This window comes from Neomonachus schauinslandi, chromosome 3 (assembly GCF_002201575.2).
Source record: "Neomonachus schauinslandi chromosome 3, ASM220157v2, whole genome shotgun sequence".
NCBI lineage: Eukaryota > Metazoa > Chordata > Mammalia > Carnivora > Phocidae > Neomonachus > Neomonachus schauinslandi.
The window spans coordinates 79711634-79737563 of NC_058405.1; the positions used below are offsets into that span (position 1 = coordinate 79711634).

The following is a 25930-nucleotide window of genomic DNA, read 5'->3' on the forward strand; positions in this document are numbered from 1 at the left end:
TCAACCCCCATCTCTCCCACTCCAACTCCGAGCACACCTCCATTCCTGACATATGGAGTGCTGGAGGGCATTCTAAATAGGCACTCCTCACTGAATTCATTTCTAAATAAATATTTTCACACCTAACTTCCTATCTGCACTTTCACAAATACAAGTGGGTAGTCAAGAGAACCAACTCTGAAGCCAGATCCACACTGGAGTCCTGGCTCTGTGATCTTGGACAAGTGCCTTCACACCCTGTGCCTAGCCCCTACGTGTAAAATGGAGGTAACAACAGAACCCACCTCCTAGAACTGTTGTAAAGGACTCAGGGCAGTGGTCGTGTTAGTACTAATATTTTTACATGTGGTCTAATTTGCAGCTTCTCCTTCTGTACAATGGCCATGATACTATCTTTCTTGCATGGTTGTTGTGAGGATTAAGCGAGATGATTCACACAAAGTGCCTGACGTATTCAATAAATGAAAATTACTTATTGGAAAGTTTTATAGCTAAGTATATAATGGTAAAAATAATTAATTTGGGGTGATTCTTTTAAACCTAAAATTATATATTATTTTCCCATTTTAAATTTGGATGCAGTCAGTTTACACATTCTCTGAGTCTCAGTCTCACCACAACCCCATGAAGGGAGGATCCCTGTTTCACTGAAGGAAGGGAAGCTTGGGAAGTTTAACTAACTTGGCGATATTCCTGTTATAAAATAAAGGCAGAGTAAAATTTGGGGCTTCTGAAAAATATTTTTCCCATTGTCACCTGTATGTGTTTTCTGTTGCTGCTGCCACAAATGATCACAAATCTAGTGGCTTACAACACCACAAATTTATTATAGTCCTGGAGGTTAGAAGTCCAAAGTGAGTCTCACTGAGCCAGTATCAAAGTGCTGGCAGGACTGGTTCCTTCTGGAAGGTCTGGGGGAGAATCTGTCCCCTTGCCTTTTCCAGCTTCTCCAGCTGCCCGTATTCTTTGGCCTGTGGCCCTTCTACCATCTTGAAAGTCAGCAATTGTTGAGTCCATTTGAGACCAGATCATTCAGACCTTCTCTCCTGCCTCCTTCTTTCACTTTTAAGAATGCTTGTGATTCTATTGGGCTCACAAGATAACTTTCCTATCTTAAAGCCAGCTTATTAGAAACCTTAATTGCATCAGCATCCTTAATTCTCCTTTTGCTATGTCACCTAACATATCCAAAAGTTCTGAGGGGTTAGGATGTGGACATCTTTGGGGGGACATTTTTCTACCTACCCCACCATCCAAAGAACCAAAGTAAGGGCAGGCTCAGAGGGGGTAAGGGATAGCCTTAATTTCTGTAAGCCAAATACAATATAACTTCTCAGAAAGTTGGCTTTCCATTTTATTGTATTTTGTTTTGCTTTGCTTCAGTCTGATTTGCATTATGTTCTGGATTATTAGTTGTCATATAAGCCATCTCCAGGTGTATGAAGTGTCATCATTATTAGTGTAGATGTTGAACACTTTTTTAAAAAAAATCCAGTATAGTTAACATACAGTGTTATATGAATTTCAGGTGTATAATATAGTGACTCAGCAATTCTGTACATTACTCAGTGCTCACATGGTAAGTGTTCTCCTAATCCCCTTCGCCTATTTTGCCCATCCCCCACCCATCTCCCCTCTGGGAACTATCAGTTTCTTCTCTATAGTTAAGAGTCTGTTTCTTGGTTTGTCCCTCTCTCTTTTTTCTTTTGCTTGTTTGTTTTGTTTTTTAAATTCCACATGAGTGAAATCATATCATATTTTCTTTTTCTGACTGACTCATTTCACTTAGCATTATACTTTCTAGATCCATCCATGTTGTTGAAAATAGCAAGATTTCATTCTTTTTTATGACTAATATTCCACTGTGTGTGTGCGTGTGTGCGTGTGTGTATGTGTACACATACCACTTCATCTTCATCCATTCATCTATGATGGACATTTGGGCTGCCTCCATAATTTGGCTAGTGTAAATAATGTTGCAATAAACATAGGGTCACGTGCATCCTTTCAAATTAGTGTTTTTGTATTCTTTGGGTAAATACCCACTAGTGGAATTACTGACTCATGTGGTAGTTTCTACTTTTAATTTTTTGAGGAACCTCAATATTATCTTCTAGAGTGGCTGCACCAGTTTGCATTCCCACCAGCAGTGCACAAGCTTACCTTTTTCTCCACATCCTTGCCAACACTTGTTGACTATTAATTCTATGATATTTCCCTTTTAATGAGTTCTCAACTCTGGAAAGCAATTTTAACGTCACTGAAAGCGCTGTTAAGAAACTGATTCTTTAACTACAATAGCAAGATCACCATCAAATGTTGGCTGTGAGACTATATCTTGTATCACTGCCTTTGTTAGACAGAGATGTGACTGGTTTGGGTAAGACACAAAGCAGCTGACAAGAATACTAACATTTTGGAATTTATCCATTTGGCAAATCCAGCTAAGACTGAAAATAGTTGTTTCTTATTCCTTTGTATTCAAAACCTTATGAAATTTGTTTTTAAATGCCCTTTATAAAAACTGTCTTGGATACAGGGCGCCTGGGTGGCTCAGTCAGTTAATCGATGACTCTTGATCTTGACTCAGGTCTTGATCTCATGGTCATGAGTTCGGCCCCCCATTGAGCTTCATACTGGGCATGGAGCCTACTTAAGAAAAAAAAAAAACTTGTCTTGGGAAGCATTTTCTTAATAAAAAACTGGCAGATTCCATTGCTTTTCTAGGTATAAACCTACTTGTCCACACTGAGACGGAGGCCTCCAGAGTTTATGTTAAATATGGAAAACAAGCTCAATTCAGACATCCAGGCAATTGTATGTGTGTAAGTATGATATTGACTGGTAGAAGACCAAAAGCTAATAATATGCCAAGTTCTAATACCAGCCCAACCTCTAACTTGCCATTCGCCTCTAGAATGAGTCATTTAGGAGGTTAGGAACTTTGGGGATTATAACCTAGAAGCGGATAGAAGACCCGGTAAGGATTGTTCCTCACTGTCCCTCTGTGCTTCAGATGGGCTGGGACCATATCTGCCTGGACCATGGTTTGGCACATAGTAGGTCCTTAATAGTGACCCAGTGAGTGAATGACTAAATGAATGAAAACTTGGATTCTGCTTGACCATCTAAACTTCATCTGACAGATTAGAGCATCAAAGGATATGATATCAGAAAAGCTTATTCCCTTGCCAGGACTGAGTAATTCTTTTGAGAAATTCAACTTTACTGAGATATAATTTGTGTTTGCCACATGTATATGCCCAATGTGTATCACCATACTCAGAAACATTTCCACCACCCCAGAAGGTTCTCCTGTGCTCCTTCTAGTCAATTCTTCTTCATCACCAACTTCAGGCAATCACTGATTTGCTTTGGACGGCATAGAATAGTCTTTTCTAGAATTTCATTATTAAGTGGAATTATATAATATGAACTCCCTGTAACTGTCCTTTTTTATACAACATAATGTTTTCAAGATTCATCTCTGTTGTTGTAGGTTTCAATAGTTCGTTCCTTTTTATTCCTGAGAATTCCATTATTTGTTCATTCACCTGTTAATGAACTTTTGGGTGGTGTGCTAGGGTTCTCCAGGGGGGAGGGGGGATACACATATATAAATATAAATATATATATATATATAATAAGGAATTGCCTCACATGATTATAGAGGCTGACAAGACCCCAGAGGGCCAAAGGTGTAAATTCTAGTCCCAAGGCCAGTAGACTTCAAGACCCAGGAAGAGCCAATGTTTTGGTTCTAGTCTGAAAAAACAACAATGTCCCAGGGTGCCTGGGTGGCTCAGTCATTAAGCGTCTGCCTTTGGCTCAGGTCATGATCCCGGGGTCCTGGGATCGAGTCCCGCATCGGGCTTCCTGCTCGGTGGGGAGTCTGCTTCTCCCTCTCCCTCTGCCTCTGCTTGTGTGCTCTCCCTCTCTCCTTCTCTGTCAAACAAATAAATAAAATCTTTAAAAAACAAAAAACAACAACAACAAAACAATGTCCCAGTCGAAGGCTGTCAGACAGGAGAATTCTCTCTTACTCACAGGAGGGTCAGCTTTTTTTTCTGTTTAGGGCTTCAGCTGATTGAATAAGTCCCACCCACATTGGGAAGGGCAATCTGCTTCACTCAGTCTACCAATTTAAATGTTACTCTCATCCAAAAACACCCTCATAGAGACACCCAGAATAATGTTTGACCAGATATCTGGGCACACCTTGGCCCAGTCAAGTTGACATATAAAATTAACCATCATGAATGGTTAATTTTTTAACCCAGTTTGAACCAAATTTGGGACTATCATGAACATTTGTATACAAGTCTTTATGGAGATGTATTTTTAGTTCTAAGAGTGCAATGGCTGGGCTGGATGGTGAGTGTACATTTAACTTTTTTTTTTTTTTTAAAGATTTTATTTATTTGAGACAGAGAGAATGAGATACAGAGAGCATGAGAGGGAGGAGGGTCAGAGGGAGAACAGACTCCCTGCCAAGCAGGGAGCCCGATGCGGGACTCGATCCCGGGACTCCAGGATCATGACCTGAACCGAAGGCAGTCGCTTAACCAACTGAGCCACCCAGGCGCCCCTACATTTAACTTTTTAAAGAAACAGCAAAGTGTTTGCCAAAGTGATTGTACGATTTTATATCTCCACCAACAGGGAAGGAGGATTTCAAGTAGAGCTGCCTAATTCTTGGCAAATTAACACAGAAGATAAATATTTTTATTGAAAATAGAGGAATCATGAAATATATACAAATAGATCTCGGATTTTTCATACGCTTTTTTAAATATCATTATTTAGTGGATTACATCTTTGGCAGTTAATTCAGTGGAAAAGGGAAATCCAGAGTTACATTTTAGGAACCTGGGTGTGTCAGTTATTTATTTCCACAATAATGCTGTTTAACTAACAGTGACATAAAACCATAAACAACTGTTTTGTTTATAAGACTGCAGGGTTCACTTGATCTGGGCTGGACTGTTGGTGCCAGCCAGGACTGTGACCACCTGCAGGTTGGCCAGTAAGCCAGGCAGCTTTTTGATCTCAGCTGGGGCCACTCAGAAGGTTGACAGTTGCTGGCTGTCGGCTGATGTAGGACACATTCACTGGCAGAAACTTGGGTGGCTCTGCTCTGTTCTGCGTGCCCCATCTCCCAGCAGGCTAACCGAGGCATGCCCTTGAGGACACCTAAGGAGTCAGGGTGGGAATGGAGACACACAAGCACTTTTTCAAGCCTCTGCTAACTTCCTATGGCCAAAGCAAGTCACACAGCCAAACTCAGAATCAAGGGGTGGGGAAACCATATCCTCTCCTGAGGGAGAACCACAGACTCACATGATAAAGAACACAGCGGCAGGCAGAGTCATTCACGCAATCAGTCCTTCACACCCAGTATATCACATTTACTACAATGATAGTGAAGAATCCAAAGCCCTTCAAGAAAATAAAGTCATCAGGAGGCCAGGTACTGGGACGCAGAAGGAGGGCCTTCTCCCCTGGTGTCATTGATTTCAATGCAGCTGGTTGCTATAAGAATTAGATCAGGCTCTTTTCCTCCCGGCTGCTCGAAGCTAGGCCGCCATCATGAACGACACAGTAACTATCCGGACCAGGAAGTTCATGACTAACCGACTACTTCAGCGGAAACAGATGGTCATTGATGTTCTTCACCCCAGAAAGGCAACAGTACCTAAGACAGAAATTCGGGAAAAACTAGCCAAAATGTACAAGACCACACCAGATGTCATATTTGTGTTTGGATTCAGAACCCATTTTGGTGGTGGCAAGACAACCGGCTTTGGCATGATATATGATTCCTTGGATTATGCAAAGAAAAATGAACCCAAACACAGACTTGCAAGACATGGCCTGTATGAGAAGAAAAAGACATCAAGAAAACAGCGAAAGGAACGCAAGAACAGAATGAAGAAAGTCAGGGGGACTGCAAAAGCCAATGTTGGTGCTGGCAAAAAGTGAGCTGGAGATTGGACAACAGAAGGAGTAAAGATGCTGCAGTGGCTTTATCTGGTTGTGCAGATTTTTCATGAGAGGATCAATAAACTAAGAATGTTAAAAAAAAAAAAAAAAGCATTAGATCAGCAGTTCTAGAACTTTAGCCTGCACTAGAGTCCCTGGAGATGCTTCTTTTTTTTTCCCTCAGTATTTGTATTGCCAAATGTCTTACACACAGATAAGAGTATATATACACTCCATCTATCCAATGTAAAAAATAATAAAAGCTGAACATCCACCCTCCAGATTAAGAAATACAGTATTACTAAAACCTATGAAGCTCCCATTTGCCTCTTTGTGATCACAATGCCTCCCCCTCCCCACAAGAGGTAACTTCTCTCCTAAAATTTCATGTTAGTAATTCCCTTGCTTTTCTTTATGGTTTTACAATATTTGTAGATATCCCTAAACAATAAATATTTTTTAGTTTTCCTTTTATTTGGGGCATTATGTAAATGGAATCAGTGTACATATATTTCTTTGAAACTTGCTTTTTGTTCCTTAAAATTATGTTTCTGAGATTTATCCATATTGTTTGTCCATTAAGCTATTATTTGCTCATTTTAATGGCTGGGTATTGTATTGCTATATCCACAGTATTTATTACCTAACTACTGTTGGTGTGCATTCAGGTTGTTTTCTGCTTTAGGCTAATTAAGCAATGATGTTATGAACATACTTGTACATGTCTCCTGAGCTCAAGGGCAAGATTATGTCTAGTTTATATATCTGAGAGTAAAATTGCTTGGCATTTACATGTTCAACTTCATTAGGCAATACCAAATTGTTCTACAAAATGACACAAGCCACAAATAAACAGCATTAGTAATAAAGATTAAAAACTAGCAGAATATGATGAATAGCTGTATGCCAATAAATTTAAGAAATTAAGTAAAATAAAAAAATTCCTAGAAAACTACAGATCACTAAAACTGATTCCAGAAGAAAAACAAAACCTGACTGCTCCTATATGTATTTAAAAAATTGAACCAGTGGTTAAAAATCTTGCCACAAAGAAAACAGTAGTTTTCCAGTTAGTTTCATAGGATAGTTTCACAGGAGAATTCTACCAAATATTCATGGAAGAGATTATTTTAATCCTATATTAACATTTTGGATTAATCATATTTATCATTTCTTTGCTAACCATTCTTTCTTGTATCTCAAACCTTTTCCTGCTTCCTGAAGGAAGAATTGAAATTCCTTTAGTGAAGACTTAATGCCAGTAAACTCTCAGTTTTTATTGATCTGAAATATCTTCATTTCTTCCTTATAATTTAAAGACAGTTTCAACGTATACAGAAATTTGAAAATGTCATTCCACTGTCTTTTGACCTCCATTATTGTGGTTAAAAGTTACGTGCTCAAAGTTAAGTGTAATTGTTTTTCCAGTGAAGTTCATCTTTCTTTATAACTGCTTTTAAGAATTGTTTTCTCTTCCCAGTGCAGTTTCAGGCAGTAAAAAAAAAAAAAAAAGGCCACCTTTTTGTGCTATACAAAATTTTTAAGAAAACTTCTTACCTCATGTCTCCGAGAATCCCCTTGAAACCCACTCTGAGGAAACTGTACACTTTGGCAGGTAAGCACCAGACCATTCTCTAGTGTTTATACAGAGAAGTTATGGAAATTTTCTCATCATGTGTATCTAAGAGAGACATGAATGCCACTTGAAGCAAACTGTAGTTTGGGGCAGTTAAGCACAGGGTCACTCTCTATTTTTGTAAGGAGGCTTTTAAGAACACCTCTTTCTTACTGCATGCCTTTTTTTAAAAAGAGAGAATTTTCTTTTGTCTTTGGTGTTCAGCATCTTTATTATAATGAATGGATTTCCATTTAGGATTTCTGCTTCCTGAGTGTGAGGATTGCTGTCCCTCGTCAACTTTAGAAAATTTTTAGCCATTATCTCTTCAAACATTGCCTCTTCACTTCTGGAACTCCAGTATATTTACATCAGACATTTTCTTTGTAACTCCTTGTCTTACTCTCATCTCTTTGTCTCTGTCAGTGGCTGTCTGCAGAGTTCCCTCTAGGTCATTTTTAGCTGTGCCTAATCTGCTATTTAACCCAGCCACTGAGTTTTAACTTCAATCATTATGATTTTGTCCTAAAAGTTCTTTTTTATTCATTTTTTAGTCTCATAAGTCCATTTTGATTGCCATATATTAATCTTCTCTTTTATTTCTTTAAACATTCATTTTATGCTTTCATATGATAATTCCAGGACCTTTAGTTTTCATGCTGTTTCTATAATTTAATTCTGCTGACTCTCACTCATTGTGTTCTGGGCATGTAGTGATATGTATCTGTGAGCTTTTGTTCTTTGGAACTTTTTCTGCTGGAATTCTTTGAGGCCCAGTTTTGAGTTCTGGTGTCATTATTAACTCAGGAACACTTTGTTCTGTTTTTTTGGCTTAGGTTTTCTCAAACCACACAAATAGTGTAAATTGTGACCAAAAACCATGTGAATGAGAGTTTGTGGTTTGTATTTCTCAGGAAAGAGTTATTCTTGCCCTCATGAAGCAGCTTACATTTTAGTAAGTGAGATGAATAATAAAAAATAAACACGAAAAATGAGAAAATGACAATACTTAGAATCTGATAAGTGCATGCAAAGAAAAAGAAAAAGTAGAGCAGAGTAAAAGAATTCGAAGTCCAATGGGATGGGAAAGTTTACAATATTTAATAGATTCAACATGGCAGGCCTCACTGGAAAAGTGACATTTGAGCAAAGCCTTAAAAGAGCTGAGTAATATCTGAGTGAAGAGTGAGTTTGCATGGCCAAGGAAACACCAGAGGGGTCATGTGGCTTGAACAACATGAGTGAGGGGACAGTGGTAGTTAATGAGGTTGGAGAGGTAAGTTGTCTAATAGGGCATTGTAAAAACTTTGTTTTGCTCCAAGTGAAATGAGGAATTCAGGGTTTGGGGTAGAGAAGCAAAATGATCTGACCTATATACAAAAGGGCCACTCTTGCTGCTGTGTTGAGAACAGACTGCTAGAGTGCAAGGGCAGAAGCAGGAAGATTGGGTAACCTAAGCTAGAGATGACAGTGGCTCAGACCAGAGGTAACAGCTGTGTAAGAGTCTAGTTAAAATTAAAGATAAAACCATTATGATATCCTGTCAGATTCATTGTGCAAAATGGTGAGAAAGAAAGGGATTGAGGATTAATCTGAGCCTCAGCTTCTGTGGCCTAGTGGGGAGCACTAGGGTTAAGGCTAAAGTCCACTCAAGGAATCTAATAGGTCCCCAAAAGCTGGCACCCCGAAAGCCTACACACTCAGCTTAAGAATTAGAAGAAAAAAAAGAATTAGATATCCCTCCCCTCTCCAAAGACCACAAGAAACTTTGCCGGCTTTAATCCTTGGTGCTAAATGGACAAGGGGCATTGTGCCTCAGACAACTTATAGCTATAGCTAGTTCTCATGCAGATTTGCAGCCTGAATTGACACTACCAGTTTGACAAAACCTCTTCACACAGAGTTGGGTTTAAGGTGTCTCCAAACTAGGAAAAACACCTGCAATTCCTTTCAAGAGGAATCTATCTTCATTCTACATCTCAAAGAAACCCACAAATGACTTTCCAGTGAATAGCTACAGGAGAAGTAATAATTTATTTCCCTTTCATCAGCAAAAGAATTCATTTTTTAATTTACCCTTACACAGCACACAGATAAAACTCATTACATGCCCAAAGAAATGTGGTTTGATGAGTGACAATAGACACAACAGATGGCAGAAATAGACCTACAAAGACTTCAGATTTTAGAATTACCAGACACAGAACATAAAATAACTATATTTACTATTTTAAAGAACTAAAAGACAAGATAAAATTATGTGCAGAGAATAAGAAATCATAAATAATGACCAAATAGAAGTTCTAGAAATTAAAAATATAATAATAATAATTGAAATTTAAAAATCAGTAGAAAAATATAACACACAGCTGAAGAAAGAATTGCTGATCTGAACAATATGGATATAGCTGAAGAAATTATCCAGTATGCTACACGGTGAGTCAAAGAAATGGGAAGTATGAAAAGAAGGTTCAGAGACAAGAAGAATAGGGAAGGTCTCGTATATATCTAACCAATATACTAGAAGGAACAGAAATGGAGAAGCAGCAAAGACAATATTTCAAAAGATTACAGCTAAGAATTTGCCAGGATTAATGAAAGATCCAATCCATAGATTCAAAATCCCAATAAATCTCAAGTCCAAAAGAAAAAATCTACACATTATCCTGAAAGTACAAACACCAAAGCATTAAAAAAAACATAAGAGACATTTAAAATCTCACTACCTAGAGATAAACTTTGCTAACATTTTTTCTTTGAGGCATTTTCTAAATGTATACTTGTACAAAATTAGTATCATACTATACATTCATTGATACTTTTTTCTTAATATATTATGAACATTTCTCCATGTTAATATATTTTCTTCAAAATGCTAATTTTAAAGGCTCCATGATATTCTATTATATAAATGAATGGCAGTTTGTTTAAGCAAAATCCAATTGTTGGACATTTATTTTCCAATTTTTGATTATTTTAAATAATGCATTGTATATGTAAATATCTTCTACATCCCTATTTCTTTAAGACAAATTTCTAGAAGTGGAATTGCTAGATTGATGGATATAATCTTTATTATGACTTTTTTATTCAAAGAAGACATCCAGATGGCCAACAGACACATGAAAAAATGCTCAACATCACTCATCATCAGGGAAATGTAAACCAAAACTACGATGAGCTATCACATCATACCTGTCAGAATGGTTAAAATAAAAAAACACAAGAAACACAAGAAACAACAGGTGTTGACAAGGACATGGAGAAAAAGGAACCCTCGTGCACTGTCGGTGGGAATGCAAACTCTAAAAAACAGTATGGAGTCTCCTCAAAAAATTAAAAGTTAGAACTACCCTATGATCCAGTAATCACACTACTGGGTATTTACCTAAAAAAATACAGAAACACTAAATCAAAGGGATACATGCACACCAATGTTTATTGCAGCATTATTTATAATAGCCAAAATACAGAAGCAACTGACTGTCCATCAATAGATGAATGGATAAAGAAGATGTGGCATATGTATATAATGGGATATTATTCAGCCATAAAAAGAATGAAATTTTTTTAAAAGATTTTATTTATTCGAGAGAGAGAGAGAGAGAGAGCACACACACACAACAGAGGGAGAGAGGAAGAGGGAGAAGCAGACTCCCCACTGCGCAGGGAGCCTGATGTGGGGTTCGATCCCAGGACCCTGGGATCATGACCTGAGCCGAAGGCAGATGCTTAACCAACTGAGCCACCCAGGTACCCCCCCCAAAAGAATGAAATCTTGCCATTTGCAACAACATGGATGGATCTAGAGAGTATAATGCTAAGAGAAATAAGTCAGTCAGAAAAAGACAAATACCAGGCATTCATTCATATGTGGAATTTAAGAAACAAAACAAATGAGCAAAGGAAAGAGAGAGAGAGAGATAAACCAAGAAACAGACTCTTAACTATTGAGAACAAACTGATGGTTACCAGAGGGGAGGTGGGTAGGGGATGGGTGAAATAGGGGATGGGTATTAAAAAGTAACACTTATCAGGGTGAAAAAAAAATGATCATAAAATAAAATGATTAAAAATTATAAAATTAATATGTGCTCATAAAATATTACTTGTTTAAAGTATCAAAAAAAAGACTTTTTAGACTCATATTGTCAAACTGCTCCCCCAGAAAGCACTGTACTGAGTTATTGCCTTATCTGCAGCCAGGAGCACACATGTCTCACCACATGGGAGGGCTTCTCCCCTAACTTTACTCAAGTAAATTCAGAATAGTTTGGTGAACCTACTCCCCAAATGTTAACTGGCTTTCATTTATGCATCTCTCCAAAAACAGAAGACCCTGATGCTATGAATTAGTGAAAGAGTATCATTTCACATGCGTCTTAAGAACTAAAGTAACCAAAAGTCCCCAAGAACACCAAAATACGAATATTTGAAAACATTTTCAGCGATTTTAAAACTTTGCTTCCCTGTTTTCCAAAATGACTATTCATTTACTTGAACAAAACATTTTAAAATGCAGTTGTCATCTATTCTATGCCTCCAAGCTGGGCAGTGTGTTTTATAATAAATGGTGGCCTTAGTCCGTACCATGTGATTGAAGGGCATTCAGCACACATTGGAGCCTCTAATCACAGCCTATAATCTCGTTTTCACATTTCTCTCTGGTATATCCTACTTGACCCTGCTTATTGAAGCACTTTTATTGTGCTGGTTAAAAGGACAAGGGATTGAGCAGAAACAAAAGTGAGGTCTGAGAATTGTTTTCATGCCATATGCCAGGTCCAGCTCTACTGCTAAATGAATAGAAACAATCTGGAATCCAGCCAAAGCCACTTGATGGAAAACTCTGACTTCCAAAAAATATTCCTGGTGCTTTTTAAAAGCATCACAATTTGCCCAGGTTGAAAGAGAAAGGTTTGTCTCTTCACAATAAGAGCACAGCTAGCTAGGTAGCCAGCCATATAAACCAGGTTTCACTAAACTTTCTGCAAAGAGCTAAACAGTAAATATTTTAGATTTTGCGAGCCGGACCGTCTCTGATGCAGCTAACTCAATTCCGCCACTGTTGCGAGAAAGCATCCACAGATGATATGTGGCCCAGTGGGTGTGGCTGTGTACCAATAAAACTTTACCCAAAAGGGCCATGGCAGGATTTGGCCTCTAGGCAGTAGCTTACAACCTACTAGTTATCTCTAAGTTCCCTTCCATCTCCGAAATTCTTCGAATCTGTCACGAGGCTTGGACTTCTGGGGCATGTGGTATTTTGAATTTAGGATGTCCAATATTGGCTGGTGTTTAGGATGAGGGTGGAGAGAAAGGAAGTTCTGCTAATCTCCAGACACAAGTAGATACAGGATATTGGCCAGTAAAAACCACCAGTTGGAGGAGGCTAAACACAGAGTTTTCTCCCTTTCTCTTTTGGCTCAGATGTTAACACTGAATTTTTCTTAACTTAATTCCTGTTCAATTACTTCAACCATGGGTGAATCTTCCAGTTCTTCAGATGTACTGAATCTGTTCCTAGACTGTATTGTGATGAGAGGCAGCCAATGGAACCTTCAACTCTTCAGAGGACAGGCACAAGATAAAACTGCGCAGATAGCTAAGAAATGGTGGACTGAAGTCCAGCCCCACCTCTTGGATTCTTTTACAGGGGATATGAGTTAGGATGAATCACTCTCTGACAACTGAAGTGCCTACTTCCAGGACAGCCTCTAAAGGGAAATTGAGCTCTTATTTCTCCTCCTCCTTTTCACCAGCAAATTTCTCTGAAGGCGGCAATGTTACTTTCTCAAGTTCCTAGTCTGTGTTTTTAACTCAACATCTGTGTTTGCCCTGGTGCTTCTGACATCCTAGACATTCCCATCTTTTCTAACCCCCACACCTGCCCCACAGCAATGTATTCACTGACCGTCAAGCTGCTGGTTGTGCCCTATAGTCTTTTCTTTCTATTCTCCTTAAATGTGGTCATTCTCAAAATTTCTGTCCTTTGTTCCTTTCCCTGTAAAGTTTCCCTTTTGAGATATTCATTTCTAGGTCTGTATTTCTTTGTGATCAATCCCAATCTCTTCCCATCTTTCCCTTGAGCTTCAGTATTCCAGCTGGATCCCAAACACAACATGTCCAAAACTGGATTTAGGAACTGCCTCAAACTAAGTACTCCTCCTATGGGTCCTCTTTCAGTTTGTGGCATCTCTCACCATCCCAAACTCAATACCTCAGAATAATCATTCACTTCTCCCTCTTCTTCAATCCAGATTGCCTCCATTCTTCTGTCCTGGCTCCTCAGCCTGGCAACCCTCACTTTCCACTCCCTGGCCATTTAATTGTATTTTCTGCCTGCAGACTGGCCCCTGTTCAGCCCATCTTTAGCAAAACCACTCAGATTCACATTTTAAAGCTCCATTTTGAAGTCACTCACCTCTTTAAAAACAATCTGTGGCTTCCCATTTAAAAAGCTTTGAGATCCTCCATCATCTCCACCCTGTTGTTGGCTTTTCCAGCATCATTTCCCCACATGAACTTCGCACTTCAACTAAGGTGGATCACTCATTATTCTTCTAACATGCCTAGTGGGTCCCTTCTTTAGTGACTGCTTTTGTTTCTCTCTGATGATAAAATGTCTTCTGTCTTTCCCTATCCACTCCTCAACTGCAATTTAAAATCCAATTCCTCCACGATATTTCCCCAAATCATTGTAGCCCAAAACAATTCCTTTATCCTCTATATACCATGACACTTAATTTGTATCCCTCCCATCCCATGTATCTTTTTTTTGAGTGAAAAAGAGAGCGGACAGCAGAGGAAGAGGGAGAGATAGAATCCCAAGCAGGCTCTATGCCCAGTGCAGAATTCCACGCAGGGCTCCATCTCACAACCCTGAGATCATGACCTGAGCTGAAATCAAGAGTCGGACGCTCAACCAGCTGTGCCATCCAGGCTCCCCTCATCCCACATATCTTAAGAGGCATGTGAAATGATATTCTTTCACTAATTCATAAGCATCAAGGTCTTCTGTTTTTGGAGAGATGCATAAATGAAAGCCAGTTAACATTTGGGGAGTAGGTTCACCAAACTATTCTGAATTTACTTGAGTAAAGTTAGGGGAGAAGCCCTCCCATGTGGTGAGACATGTGTGCTCCTGGCTGCAGATAAGGCAATAACTCAGTACAGTGCTTTCTGGGGGAGCAGTTTGACAACGTGAATCAAGTAAGTCTTTTTTTAATACTTTAAACAAGTAATATTTTATGAGCACATATTAATTTTATAATTTTTAATCATTTTATTTTATGATCATTTTTTTTCACCCTGGTAAGTGTACTCTTTAATCCCCCATCCCCTATTTCACCCATCCCCTACCCACCTCCCCTCTGGTAACCATCAGTTTGTTCTCAATAGTTAAGAGTCTGTTTCTTGGTTTATCTCTCTCTCTCTCTTTCCTTTGCTCATTTGTTTTGTTTCTTAAATTCCACATATGAGTAAAATCATGGTATTTGAGAAACATCATTATAGGACAGTGGGGTACCTCTACTGTGGATGATGAGCTTGTTGAGGGCAGAAACTGGCTGTCCTATAATGATGTTTCTCACACAATGCCTTGCCCATTGTCTGTATCCAATTAATACTGATCAAATGAATAAGCATAAATGAAAGAGGGACATTGTTTTTACCATTCCTGGAATTAAGATCCACAAAAGTTGTTTGGGGATTGGATTTTTTGTATCTTTTAACCCATTTCAAAGACTAGCACAGACATGAATTTCACTGGTGGGTCTTAATAAATATGAAATTAATCTCAACAGCAATGAGTAAAACAGAATGGCACCCTCTTCCCAATGACCTTATGCCTAAAAACACTTTTAAGAGTGTCATAGTAAACTACAGAAATATTTTATATAATCAAAAATCCCCAAAGGAACTACATAAAAACACACGATATTTTAATGAAAAGGTGGAATGTAAACATAATTGTATTTATAGACAAGTAATATGAACATATGGATAAGGACAAGATGGGGGAAATATTAATATGCTAAGAAAGTGAACTTTCAGATCTATTTGTTGTGTTAAAATGTTTTCCCCTTATGCTTACAATTTAATATTCTTTACTGCTCTTTAAAATTATCTGACCCCCAAAATTAAAAAATCTAAAGCAGAATATTTCACAAGAATGAGAATTATCTAGAAAGTTGTTATTTGAAAATCCTAACTCCAAAAAGTAATTTGTCATTTTCTACTCTCTCTGATACAAAAATTCTTTAATATCTTTTTTGCTTCATGTCCTTGAATTTCCTGCAGCTCACTAGAATGTGTTTCCATCAGCCTTTCATTATACAGTGTCAATATGTGGCGGCAGTTCTTTGTTGTGTATTAACTGAAAGCTTGACCACATGACTGTCTCAGACATTTAATTCAATAGGATGGAGAAGCTTCTGGTCAACATCATCAGACTAGGGAGAGAGAAGAAGAAGAATGAGAATTTAAACAATTATCTCTTATTTCAGAAGGCTTGTTTTCTTGTAGAAAAGGCTTTGAGCTAAACTCACCTACGTCTTGAGAGTTTCTACAAAGCTACCATACAGTTGAGATTTCGGTTATAAAATAAACCCATTTCTTTCTTTGGTGGTGCTCCTCCACGTCACTAGCTGGAATGTCCCTCAAACAAAGCAATCCAACACACATTGCCAAAGAGAAAAACTCTTTCCTTCATGCACACATTAAGGAAAAAAAGTAGTTGTTAATGATGCCTGATAAATACATACAAGCCGTTCAAAATGTGAGGATATGAAGCTGCTTGAATTACCCACCAACTTAAGTCAACACATACTATTTTCTTACCCAAAGGAATAAATTCAAGTATACCCAGTGGGGCTTAGGTGACAACAGAGAATACTTAAATATAGAAACTTTTCCTTTAGGTTCAGAAAAAAAGGACATAGTTTTACTCTTGCTTTTCAAACTTCTCAAGAATTTTGTAAGCCTAGTCAACTTCCGATAATAATAATTAATAATAATAATAATAATAATAATAATAATTGCTCTTACTAAGTACTTACCCTGTGCCAGACATTGTGGCCTGCTGCACAGCCAGTGATCACACTAGAACTGGAGATGAGGGGTAGGCCAAGCGGCCAGCTGTCAGGAGGCCGGTCCAATAAAGGGCACTAAAACATGACCAGAAATGTAACTGTTACCTGAACCTCTGTTTGCTTCTTGGTGGGTGTCAGGCCAAACGATGCAACCAAACCAAAGAATAGGAAAAGGAAGGGCTTTACTTGCAACAAGGAGAACACCAGGGATTTTCCCAAAGCAGTATCTCCTCAAACAATAAAACCAGGGAAGTTTTAAGCTAAGGGTTCATACGTATTCATCAAGGGGGTTGTGCAGCAGGGCATACAGCAAGGAAGTGGGGCAAAAATCATCTTAAGGTGAGAGAGTCCAGGTCAAAGTCAGGAGGGCCAACAAGGGTCAACATCAACAAGTCTCTGGCTCCAGTTGGTCCAATATCTGAGTGCTCAAAGGGGTTTAGATCCTGCAAAGATAACTCAAGAATGTGTGTCAGGTCAATCTTCACTTTTGAATCAGCACTAGGAGTTTTACCACTGATTTATTGTCCCTGATATGATTAGCTTATCTCCTGGCCTGACTGGCTATTTTGTTCTCAGATTCTTTCGCAAGGTGCTGGGGGGCTAAAATGACTTTTCTTATATCAAAAAAAAAAAAAAAGCTATATCTGTCTTTCTTTTTGGGGGAGACGCCTAACTCTCTCTGCTTACATGACCACACAGAGAAAACTGGAATTTGCAGAACCCCTCTCAGCAAGAGCAGCATGTGTGATGGGAAGATGTGCTCTGGTCAGGCATCTTGGGAGAAGGTGAGATCCCTTGAGGGCATACTCAAACCATAACAGATGGCCCCCCCAATTGCCTCCTCTGGAGGGCGCATCCAGGTGATCATGTGTCTGCGGAGTGGGGTGTGCAAATTAGAGGCCAGAGCAGACTTCTGGAGGACCTGTAGGGAGAGGCTGAGTCCTTCCTCCTGGCCTCCTTTTTACCCACCACCACTTCCAGGTCAGTGTCTCTATTTAATAAAAATTAGGCAAATGTTTAAAGAATATTATTTTAAAGGGGTGCCAGATAGTGAAGCCAACCAGCCCTGCTCACTCCATTTCTGCAAGGGCTCCATTTCCCTTTCCGCAGGGCCAGGTGAGCCATGCCCTCCAGCGAGACAGCCCACCGTGCTCATCTGTGCTGGGGGCAGCCACAGGCCCAGCAGGCAGGGGGGAGAGCCGGCACTACCTTCGTCTCTTTCTCAGCTACAACTGCCACCATCAGTGGGAGCACGAGCCTGAACCCGCCCATGGCCGTGATTCCCTTCCCTCCCTCCCCTGACACACGTGCCCTCCAGCACCCATGTGGCACTTCGCCCCTCTTGGCTAAATCTCCGCTGATAGGTTTGATCTGCCCGGTGACACTGTGACTATTTTGAAAACTTCCTGAGACATATTTGTTGGGTGCTTGCAACAGCCTCCTGCATGGTAATGAGCCTCAGAGTAAGCATTTCACACACACCTTGTTAAGTTAAACAGTGTAGCTTAGAAACAAAATTTAGAGATCAGCTAATCTATGGTCAGGACAGCTATGGAAGCAAGAGTAAAGGAAGGGCGCTCTAAAGATGCTGGGTGGTCCTAGACATGACGTGCCCACTAGGCCACTTCACCCTTGTTGCCGTGACCACGGGACAAACGGTCATTCACCTTGGAAGACCCATTTCCTGCTCTCTGCGACGCTTTCCCCGGCCTCCTCTGACATTATGTCACGGGCTCTTTTTTTCTCTTTGTTCTGTTAGATTGAGGAAACACTATTCATCTTTGTTTACCTAATGCCTAGCAGGCCTGATACCATAGTAGGTCTGTAAATACTCCTCGAATGAGGTACAAATGTCCTTTCAGCAAGTCATGGAATGCTACGTTGAAAACTGCTCTTTGCTATATATGCATGTTTTTCTCTGGAGTGAAATGATGACTGAGATAAAAGAAGCAAGACAGTGGCCACTTAATCCATAAGACAAAGACAAGATAGATAATTTTGGCATGGTAAATGATAAAATTCCCAAAATATCTTTCTCAAGCTAATGGGCAATTATTTACTCAGAGATATTAATATTTCAAGTCATCAGGTGTGAATTAATGTTCTATCAGAGACTCATATCTCGAATGCACCAATTTTATTAAGTTTAAATTTTCTTGTGATAAAATGGACATAACATAAAGTTTACAGTTTTAACCAATTTTTAAATGTCCAGTTCAGTGTCATGAAGTACATTCACATAGATGTGAATCACCACCATCCACCTCCAGAACTTTTTCATCTTTCCAAACTGAGTCTCTGTCCCCCTTAAACAATAATCCCCTATTCCCCTCTCCCCCCAGCCCCTGGCAACCACCATTCTACTGTCTCTATGAATTTGCCTATTCTAGAGACTTCATATAAGTGGAATCATGTAATAGTCGTCCTTCTGTGTCTGGCTTCACTGTAATGTTTTCAAAGTTCATTCATGTTATAGCATGTGTCAGTAGTTTTTCTTCTTTCTTTCTTTTCGGTTTCTACATTTTGTTTATCTATTCATCTGTTGATAGGAATTTGGGGAGTTTCCACCTTTTGACTATTGTGATCAATTTAAAATGCTTAAGTATATAATGAAAACTAGCAGTCTCCTGTTTGCTGTCCTGTTGATCCCCAAAGGCAGTAACTTTCATATCATTTAGCTCTTTCTTTTGGTCATTTCAGACATATTTCTAAATGTAGTGTATTTTCTTGAGTTTTTAACTTTTTAATGTAATCTGCTGATTCCCCACCATAGAAGAGCTAGCTCTGCTACGACACACACCCTTCACGTATCCACAGACATATCTCCCCTCTACTCTTGTCACAACTACATCACATATTTTGGTAAAATACATTTCAGTGTTTATCGTATTATGTGTATCAATTGGGGTCTAGCCAGGAGACAGAAACCATACCAGTAATATGAACAGAGAAAATCTACCAGGAAGAATTACTAATTAGCAATTAGGAAAATGACTGAGAGAGAAGAATACAGAGATACCAGGTGTACAGAGAAGTTAGCATTTCCAGGATGGATGAGAGTGCCCAGGGAAGGGCCATTTCAGAAAAGCCCTCTCCCCAAGGTGGAGAGGGTGAGGCTGTGGCAGAGAAGGGCCATGAGGTGCAGAGGCTGGGCTAATCCAGGTACCCCCAGCTGAGGTGCCAGTGAATCTCAGTGGGAAGCTGCCCACTGAGAACCTGTTGGCAGCCTTACTGTGAAAATGAGGAAACCAAACTCTGAAATCCAAGAGAAGCCTCTTCCTCTTGCAGCGTCCACCAGTGCCCTTTACTGAGGAGGCTTGACATTGTGACATCAGCAAAGGAAATGTTTAGAGTCCAGCTCCAATATCACAAAGCAGGGTAAAGAGGGGTGAATGTAGAGCTGAGGGGTAATACAATGACAAACAGCACACTATGTTTATGAAAGTTATCCTGAAACCCCCTTCACCACCCTTCATTGCCTCACATCTGGGCTGGATCTCCTATTTCCTGGGTCCCTATCTTCCTCTTTCTTCATTTACAATCTCATTTTGGAATCACTTCTCGGTCTTCTGGCTAAGATCAAGTGTACAATCTCATTTTGGTGCAAGTGTCACTTCTTGACAGTTACCTAAGAGGTGAACTTTCTAAGAATATGCATTCTGAAAATGTCCTTACTCCACCTGATCATTTGGCTACCTATAGAATCCTAAACTCATTTTCCCTCAGAATTTTAAAGGCATTGCACCATTATTTTCTAACGTCCAGCACTGCTGTTAAAAATGCTGATGACATTCTGATTCCTCATCTTTTGTATGTGATGTTTTTCGGATTTTTTTTTCTTCCTCTGTGGAAGCCTTTAGGAGCTCTTCATCCTATCCAGATTTTTGAAATTTTACAATGATGAGTCTTGGTCCAGTCTTTTTAAGTTAATTACTCTGGGCACCCTGTGCCCTTTCAGTCTGAGAAATCCTGTTCTCTAGTTCTGGGAATTTTCCCCACATTACATCTCTGCCATTTTCCACCCCTGCAACCTTCTCCGTTCTCTTTCTGGAACTTATAGTGTTTGATGTTAGATCTCCTGGATTGAATCTTTGGGAAGCTGCCCACTGAGGATCTGCTGACAGTCTTGCCCTGAAAACAAAAAAACCTAAGCTGAAATCCAAGAGGAAGCCCCTTCCTCTTGCAATGTCCTCCAGCGCCCTCTACTGACAAGGCTTGACACTGACATGGGCAAAAGAAGAGTTTACGGAGTCCAGCTCTAATATCACAAAGCAAGGCAGAGGGGTGGATGCAGAGCTGAGAGGCAATGTTTTCCTCTCTCATACTTTACCCCTTTTCATCTCTTTCCTCGGCTTTATGCAATTTTTCTCAACCTTGTTATCCAGTTTTTCTGGAATATTTTGTTTCTGCTGTTGTATTTTTAATTTTTCAGTCTTTCTTGTTTAATATTCCTTTTTCATAGCCTGATTGCTTCCTGTGTTTATCTTTCTTTGTGCATTACTTCTAATTTTTTACCTTTCTACACTGTGGCTTTTTCTTCCACCTCCCTTTTTATTTTGATCTCCATCTTTCATTGAAGATTTCCTCAAATATTTGGCCCATCTTTCTTTCTTTTTTTTTTAAGTCCATCTTTCTTAAAAATGCAAAACACCCGAAAGGGAGCTCTGTGGGTGTGGGTAGATTTCCTGACTGATGGAGTTCAGCCTAAGTTCACTGTGCAGACTGTGATGTCAGCAGATGTAGGTATCTCTGTCTTTTGTCTTGGGCTGGTTGTTTCCCAAGAGGAATCCTCAGATCTTCTGCCAGATGAGCTAGAAGCCTGGCCTCAAGCATCCTGGGTACCAAAGGCCAGGACTCTCACTTTCAATCCTCCTGTTTCCAGAAAAGCCTTTCACTCCTGCCTCAGTTTATGCCTGGTTTCTGAGTCCCAGGCCTTTCTGTCTGACCCTCTCCTAAACTTCCAGACTTCTATGGGTACAGGAAGGGAAAGGCTGCATAGATTGAGGAGAGGGCTAAATGGCTTCTTTTTAGACTTTTATTATTTCTATTTTTAGTAATTTCTACACCCAACGTGGGGCTCGAAATCACAACCCCGAGATCAAGAGTTGCATGTTCTTCTGACTGACCTAGCCAGGAGCCCCTCTTCTGTAGACTTTTAAATAATCTCCTATATCTTACCTTCAGAGTATCTGGTGCCTCTAATTCCTGAGACTTTTGGAGGTTCTGGGCATAAATCACTAGCTTTTTGTTAGCTTACCTTTTTGAAGACACATATTCACCTTCTAGACACTATAGTGAATAAGCACACAGTGTCTGGAGCCATGATTGCTTATTGGAACCCAAAGAATCAAGAGTGAACTTCATACATTCTTGTGGACTTAACCATCATCAGTTCTGTGAATAGGTCAGCTGTGAGCTTGGGCAAGTTATTTAGCCTCTTTGTACCTCAGTTTCTCCATCTGTAAAATGGGGATGATACAACTACCCTATAATAGCTTATAGCAAAGGTTAACATGTTACAATCCACAAGCCAAATCTGGCCCATAGCCTGTGTTTGTGTGGCCTGTGAGCTAAGAATGGTTTTACATTTTTTAAGGGTTGCAAAACAAAAAACAAAAACAAAAAAACCCCAATTCACAGAACATGCGACAAACCTTAAGAGGAGCACAAAGCCTAAAATAGTTACTATTTGGTCTTTTACAGAAAAAGTTTTCTGTCCCCTGGCTTATAGGATAGTTATATTAACTGAATTAATGCAGTTAAAGCACTAGAACAAAATAAAGTCATTCATTTATTCCCCAGGTTGGAGATACATATTTCATACATGTAATGGAGTTTTCAGTATATCAGTGGCATTTACAGCCATTGAGACCACACAAGCACCCCAAAGGATTAAGTTAGATAAAAGAGGCCCAAGAACTGACCTCTGGGCACGCCAACTTTAAGAGACCAGAGAAAAATCAGGAGAATGTAGAATACTGGAAAATAAGTTTTAAAAGTATTTCAAAAAGAAGGAAGTGATCTGCAGTTTGAAGTGCTTCTCATAGGCTAAGTAAATAAGATAACTAAGAATTGGCCATTGGATTTAACAACACAGAGGTCACAGGTTACATTAGTGAGCACAATTAGTGGGATGATGGGGACAAAAAACAGGAGAAGAGAAATTAAAGACAATGAGGATAGAAAACTGTTTTGAGGAATTCTGCTACAAAGGGAAGCAAAGAAATGAGGTGGAGGTAGAGTTAAGGTAGAGGTAAAGAGGTTTTTTTGTTTGTTTTTTTAAAGATGGGATCAACAAGAGATTGTATACTAATAGAAACAATCCATATACATTAGGTGGGTAAATGTGATGGTGGGATGGGGTAGAAGCCTCTTGACTGCTTTAACATTGCATTATTTTCATTGAATTAGGAATCAAGGTAAGCAACTTAAGCAGGAGTTGGCAAATTTGCAGACTTTTCTTCCTATCCAGACTTGCAGGCCAAGTCTTACCCACAGCCTGTTTTTGCATGGCACACTAAGAATGGGTTTTATATTTTTAAATGGCTGGGAAATTAATTTTTTGTGACACATGAAAACTACATGAAATTAACATTTCAGTGTCCACAAGTAAAGTTTTATTGGAATACAGTCATGCTTTTTCAGCTACATATTATTATGGCTGCTTCTGCACCACCAGGGCAGTTTAGTTGCAATAGAGTAGTATGTGGTGCTCTCCTAGGTTCAGGCTGCTCTTCAGTGACTTAGTTATAACATGACATTGTCTCAAGGGCCATGTGTATTGCCATACACCAATATTAAAAAAAACTTTTTTTTTTACCAGTGCAAACCCATGTCAAAACAAAATGTTTTTTGAATGTCACACTCCCAAAGCACAGTGAAGTGTGCATTATTTTTATCAAATTAGATTGCATTGTCTTTTTATTGCATAGTCTTTTTACAGAAATAGCCATAGACATTACCAGACTGAGCATTCATCACAATATTTCCAACTCAGAGGAAAGCAATGGTCAGAAAAATAAGAAAAATTAAAATGGAATAGCTCAGTCCAGCAGAATTTCCTCACAAAAATGAAAACATTCACAAAAGGCTGCAACCAAAATAAGTTTCCAAGTGGCTCATTTGCTAACCAAGCAAGCCATTTACCAATGGTAAATTAACTAAACAGTATCTGATTGCAGTAACCAAAGAAATGTATCCAGATAAAATAAGCTTAGCCTTTAAGTCATTTAAAATTTTAAAAACACATTAAATGATTTTAAGTGGTTTTTCTTAGTTCTTGATGAGTCAAAGATTTTTAACCAGTATTGCTTAGCTGTCTTTTCAAGGAGTCAATGTCAACTTTGAAGTGACTGAAGAATTAGGCTCTACGAACAGTCTGTAGGTAACAACTACAGGTAGGAATATTTTCAATGAAGTTGAGAAAACACTAATTCAGTAAAACATGAAAAAGTAATCTGCTAGGATGTGTGCAACAAATGGTAGCAAAAATATGTATGGAATATAAAAAGTCTTAGTTGAAATGTAAATGTTTAAAGCCTATGGTTGTTCATGGTATTGCTCTTCAGCAGGTACTTTAGTTGAATCTGTCATGTATTAATGAACCCAAAGAATCAAGAGTGAACTTCATACATTCTTATGGACTTAACCATCATCAGTTCTGTGAATAGGTCAGATAAGAAGCTGAATATCCTGATTTGCCCTACCACACAGCATTCCAATGGCTTAGGAGTACTAAGGTTGTGAGGTTTTGAGTTCAGGGCCATTGACATTGAATGAGAAGAACCATACTCAACCACTTACTGAACAGTGAATAACTTTGGAAATTGGCTTTTGTTGTAGGCTTGATAATGGGTTCTTAATAAATTCAACCTAAAACTACAAGGCAAAACAGTGCTTGTATAAAGAACATATTAATTTCCAACAACTAACGTTTCTTGAATCACAAGTAACATCAAGCTGCTTACACTTCTCATGCTGTCAGAAGTTAAAAGAAGCACCTGCATTCCCACACGTTATTTACAGCAGATACTATATCTTCCAAGTTCAAACTACAGTTCCACCAGTATGTTTCAAAGATCAATGCAAGTATAAAGGAAATTTCCGTATTTCAAAACTCATTTAACTGTGCAACTGAGATCCCAGCAAATTTTCAGTTAGAAGTAATTAATCTTCAACACAATGACATACTAAAAGAAGAGTCTAATTGTATAAATGCCTTCCATGTGATGAATATGCTTGATCAGAATCATACGGTCAGGGATTGATAGCAGTATTTGGCAATACTTATGCTTGAAAAGACACTTTCAAAGATGAAATGCATAGAATCTAACAGATGAACATTTGCAACTGATTTTGAACTTTGAATCCCAATTAAAAGGATTCTCCCCCAAAGAGCATTCCATCCTTCTCAATAGATCTGTATTAGAAAAAGCTGCACTCAATTATATTTTTAATTTTGTCAATAAATGAATTTGTGGAAATTTGAGTATCCACATAACCTCCGTGTTGCCCAAATATGGACTCTCTGGTACTTTACAGAAAGTTTGCTGACTCCTAAGCTTAAGGATGGGTAAGTGTTAAGAGATTTGAGAAGAGAGGACAAGGTATGAAATAGTAATCTAGGAGAGTGAGACAATGAACGGACTAGAGTAGCATTGGTCATGGTTGTGTCTCTCTCGGGCACACCCTGCTGCAGATGTGCGTGTGAGGGCAGGCAGAGTTAAGTGCTCTAGGTGTGGCTATTATTGGCTCTGCCAAGTCCATCTCCACTTAGCCATCTCCTTTCTATCTTCCAAAATTTTGCTGCATGCTCACCTATTAACTTTTGTCTTGGCATATGCTTACTAAACATCCGTTATATCATTTAAAAGCAGTTTGTGGATGACTGGGATTGAAAGGATTACCTACTTTCATGTCTGTAAGAGTAAGTGGACAGCAAAAAGGTTAAGGGGCACACATAAACCTGCCCATATAAAGACCTAAATTTGGTGCTCCAGCACTGTTCGTGTGGCCCTAGGCTTTACTGATCTTTGGAGAATACCAACAAACCTCGTGGGTTATCACACAAAGAGCACTCCAATAACTATTATCTTACTCCCAACTCTTAGAAAGTCAAAAAAAAAAAAAAGCCTCAAATTTATAGGAAAAAAAGCAGAGAAATCGGTTTATCTCAGATAATCCACATTAATTTTAACTAGCAACTTACTTATGGCAAAATGAAAAGCATGAGTCTCCATAG

At 39.0% G+C, this 25930-nt stretch overlaps 1 protein-coding gene across 1 annotated transcript; it reads left to right on the plus strand.

Annotated features, from left to right (window-relative positions):
* Positions 1–5564: 5564 nt before the first annotated feature.
* LOC110570230 (40S ribosomal protein S24-like) lies at positions 5565–6087 on the plus strand. The gene has a single exon (XM_044913233.1). The coding sequence runs from the start codon at positions 5590–5592 to the stop codon at positions 5980–5982; it is 393 nt and encodes a 130-aa protein (XP_044769168.1). The 5' UTR covers positions 5565–5589; the 3' UTR covers positions 5983–6087.
* Positions 6088–25930: the final 19843 nt, after the last annotated feature.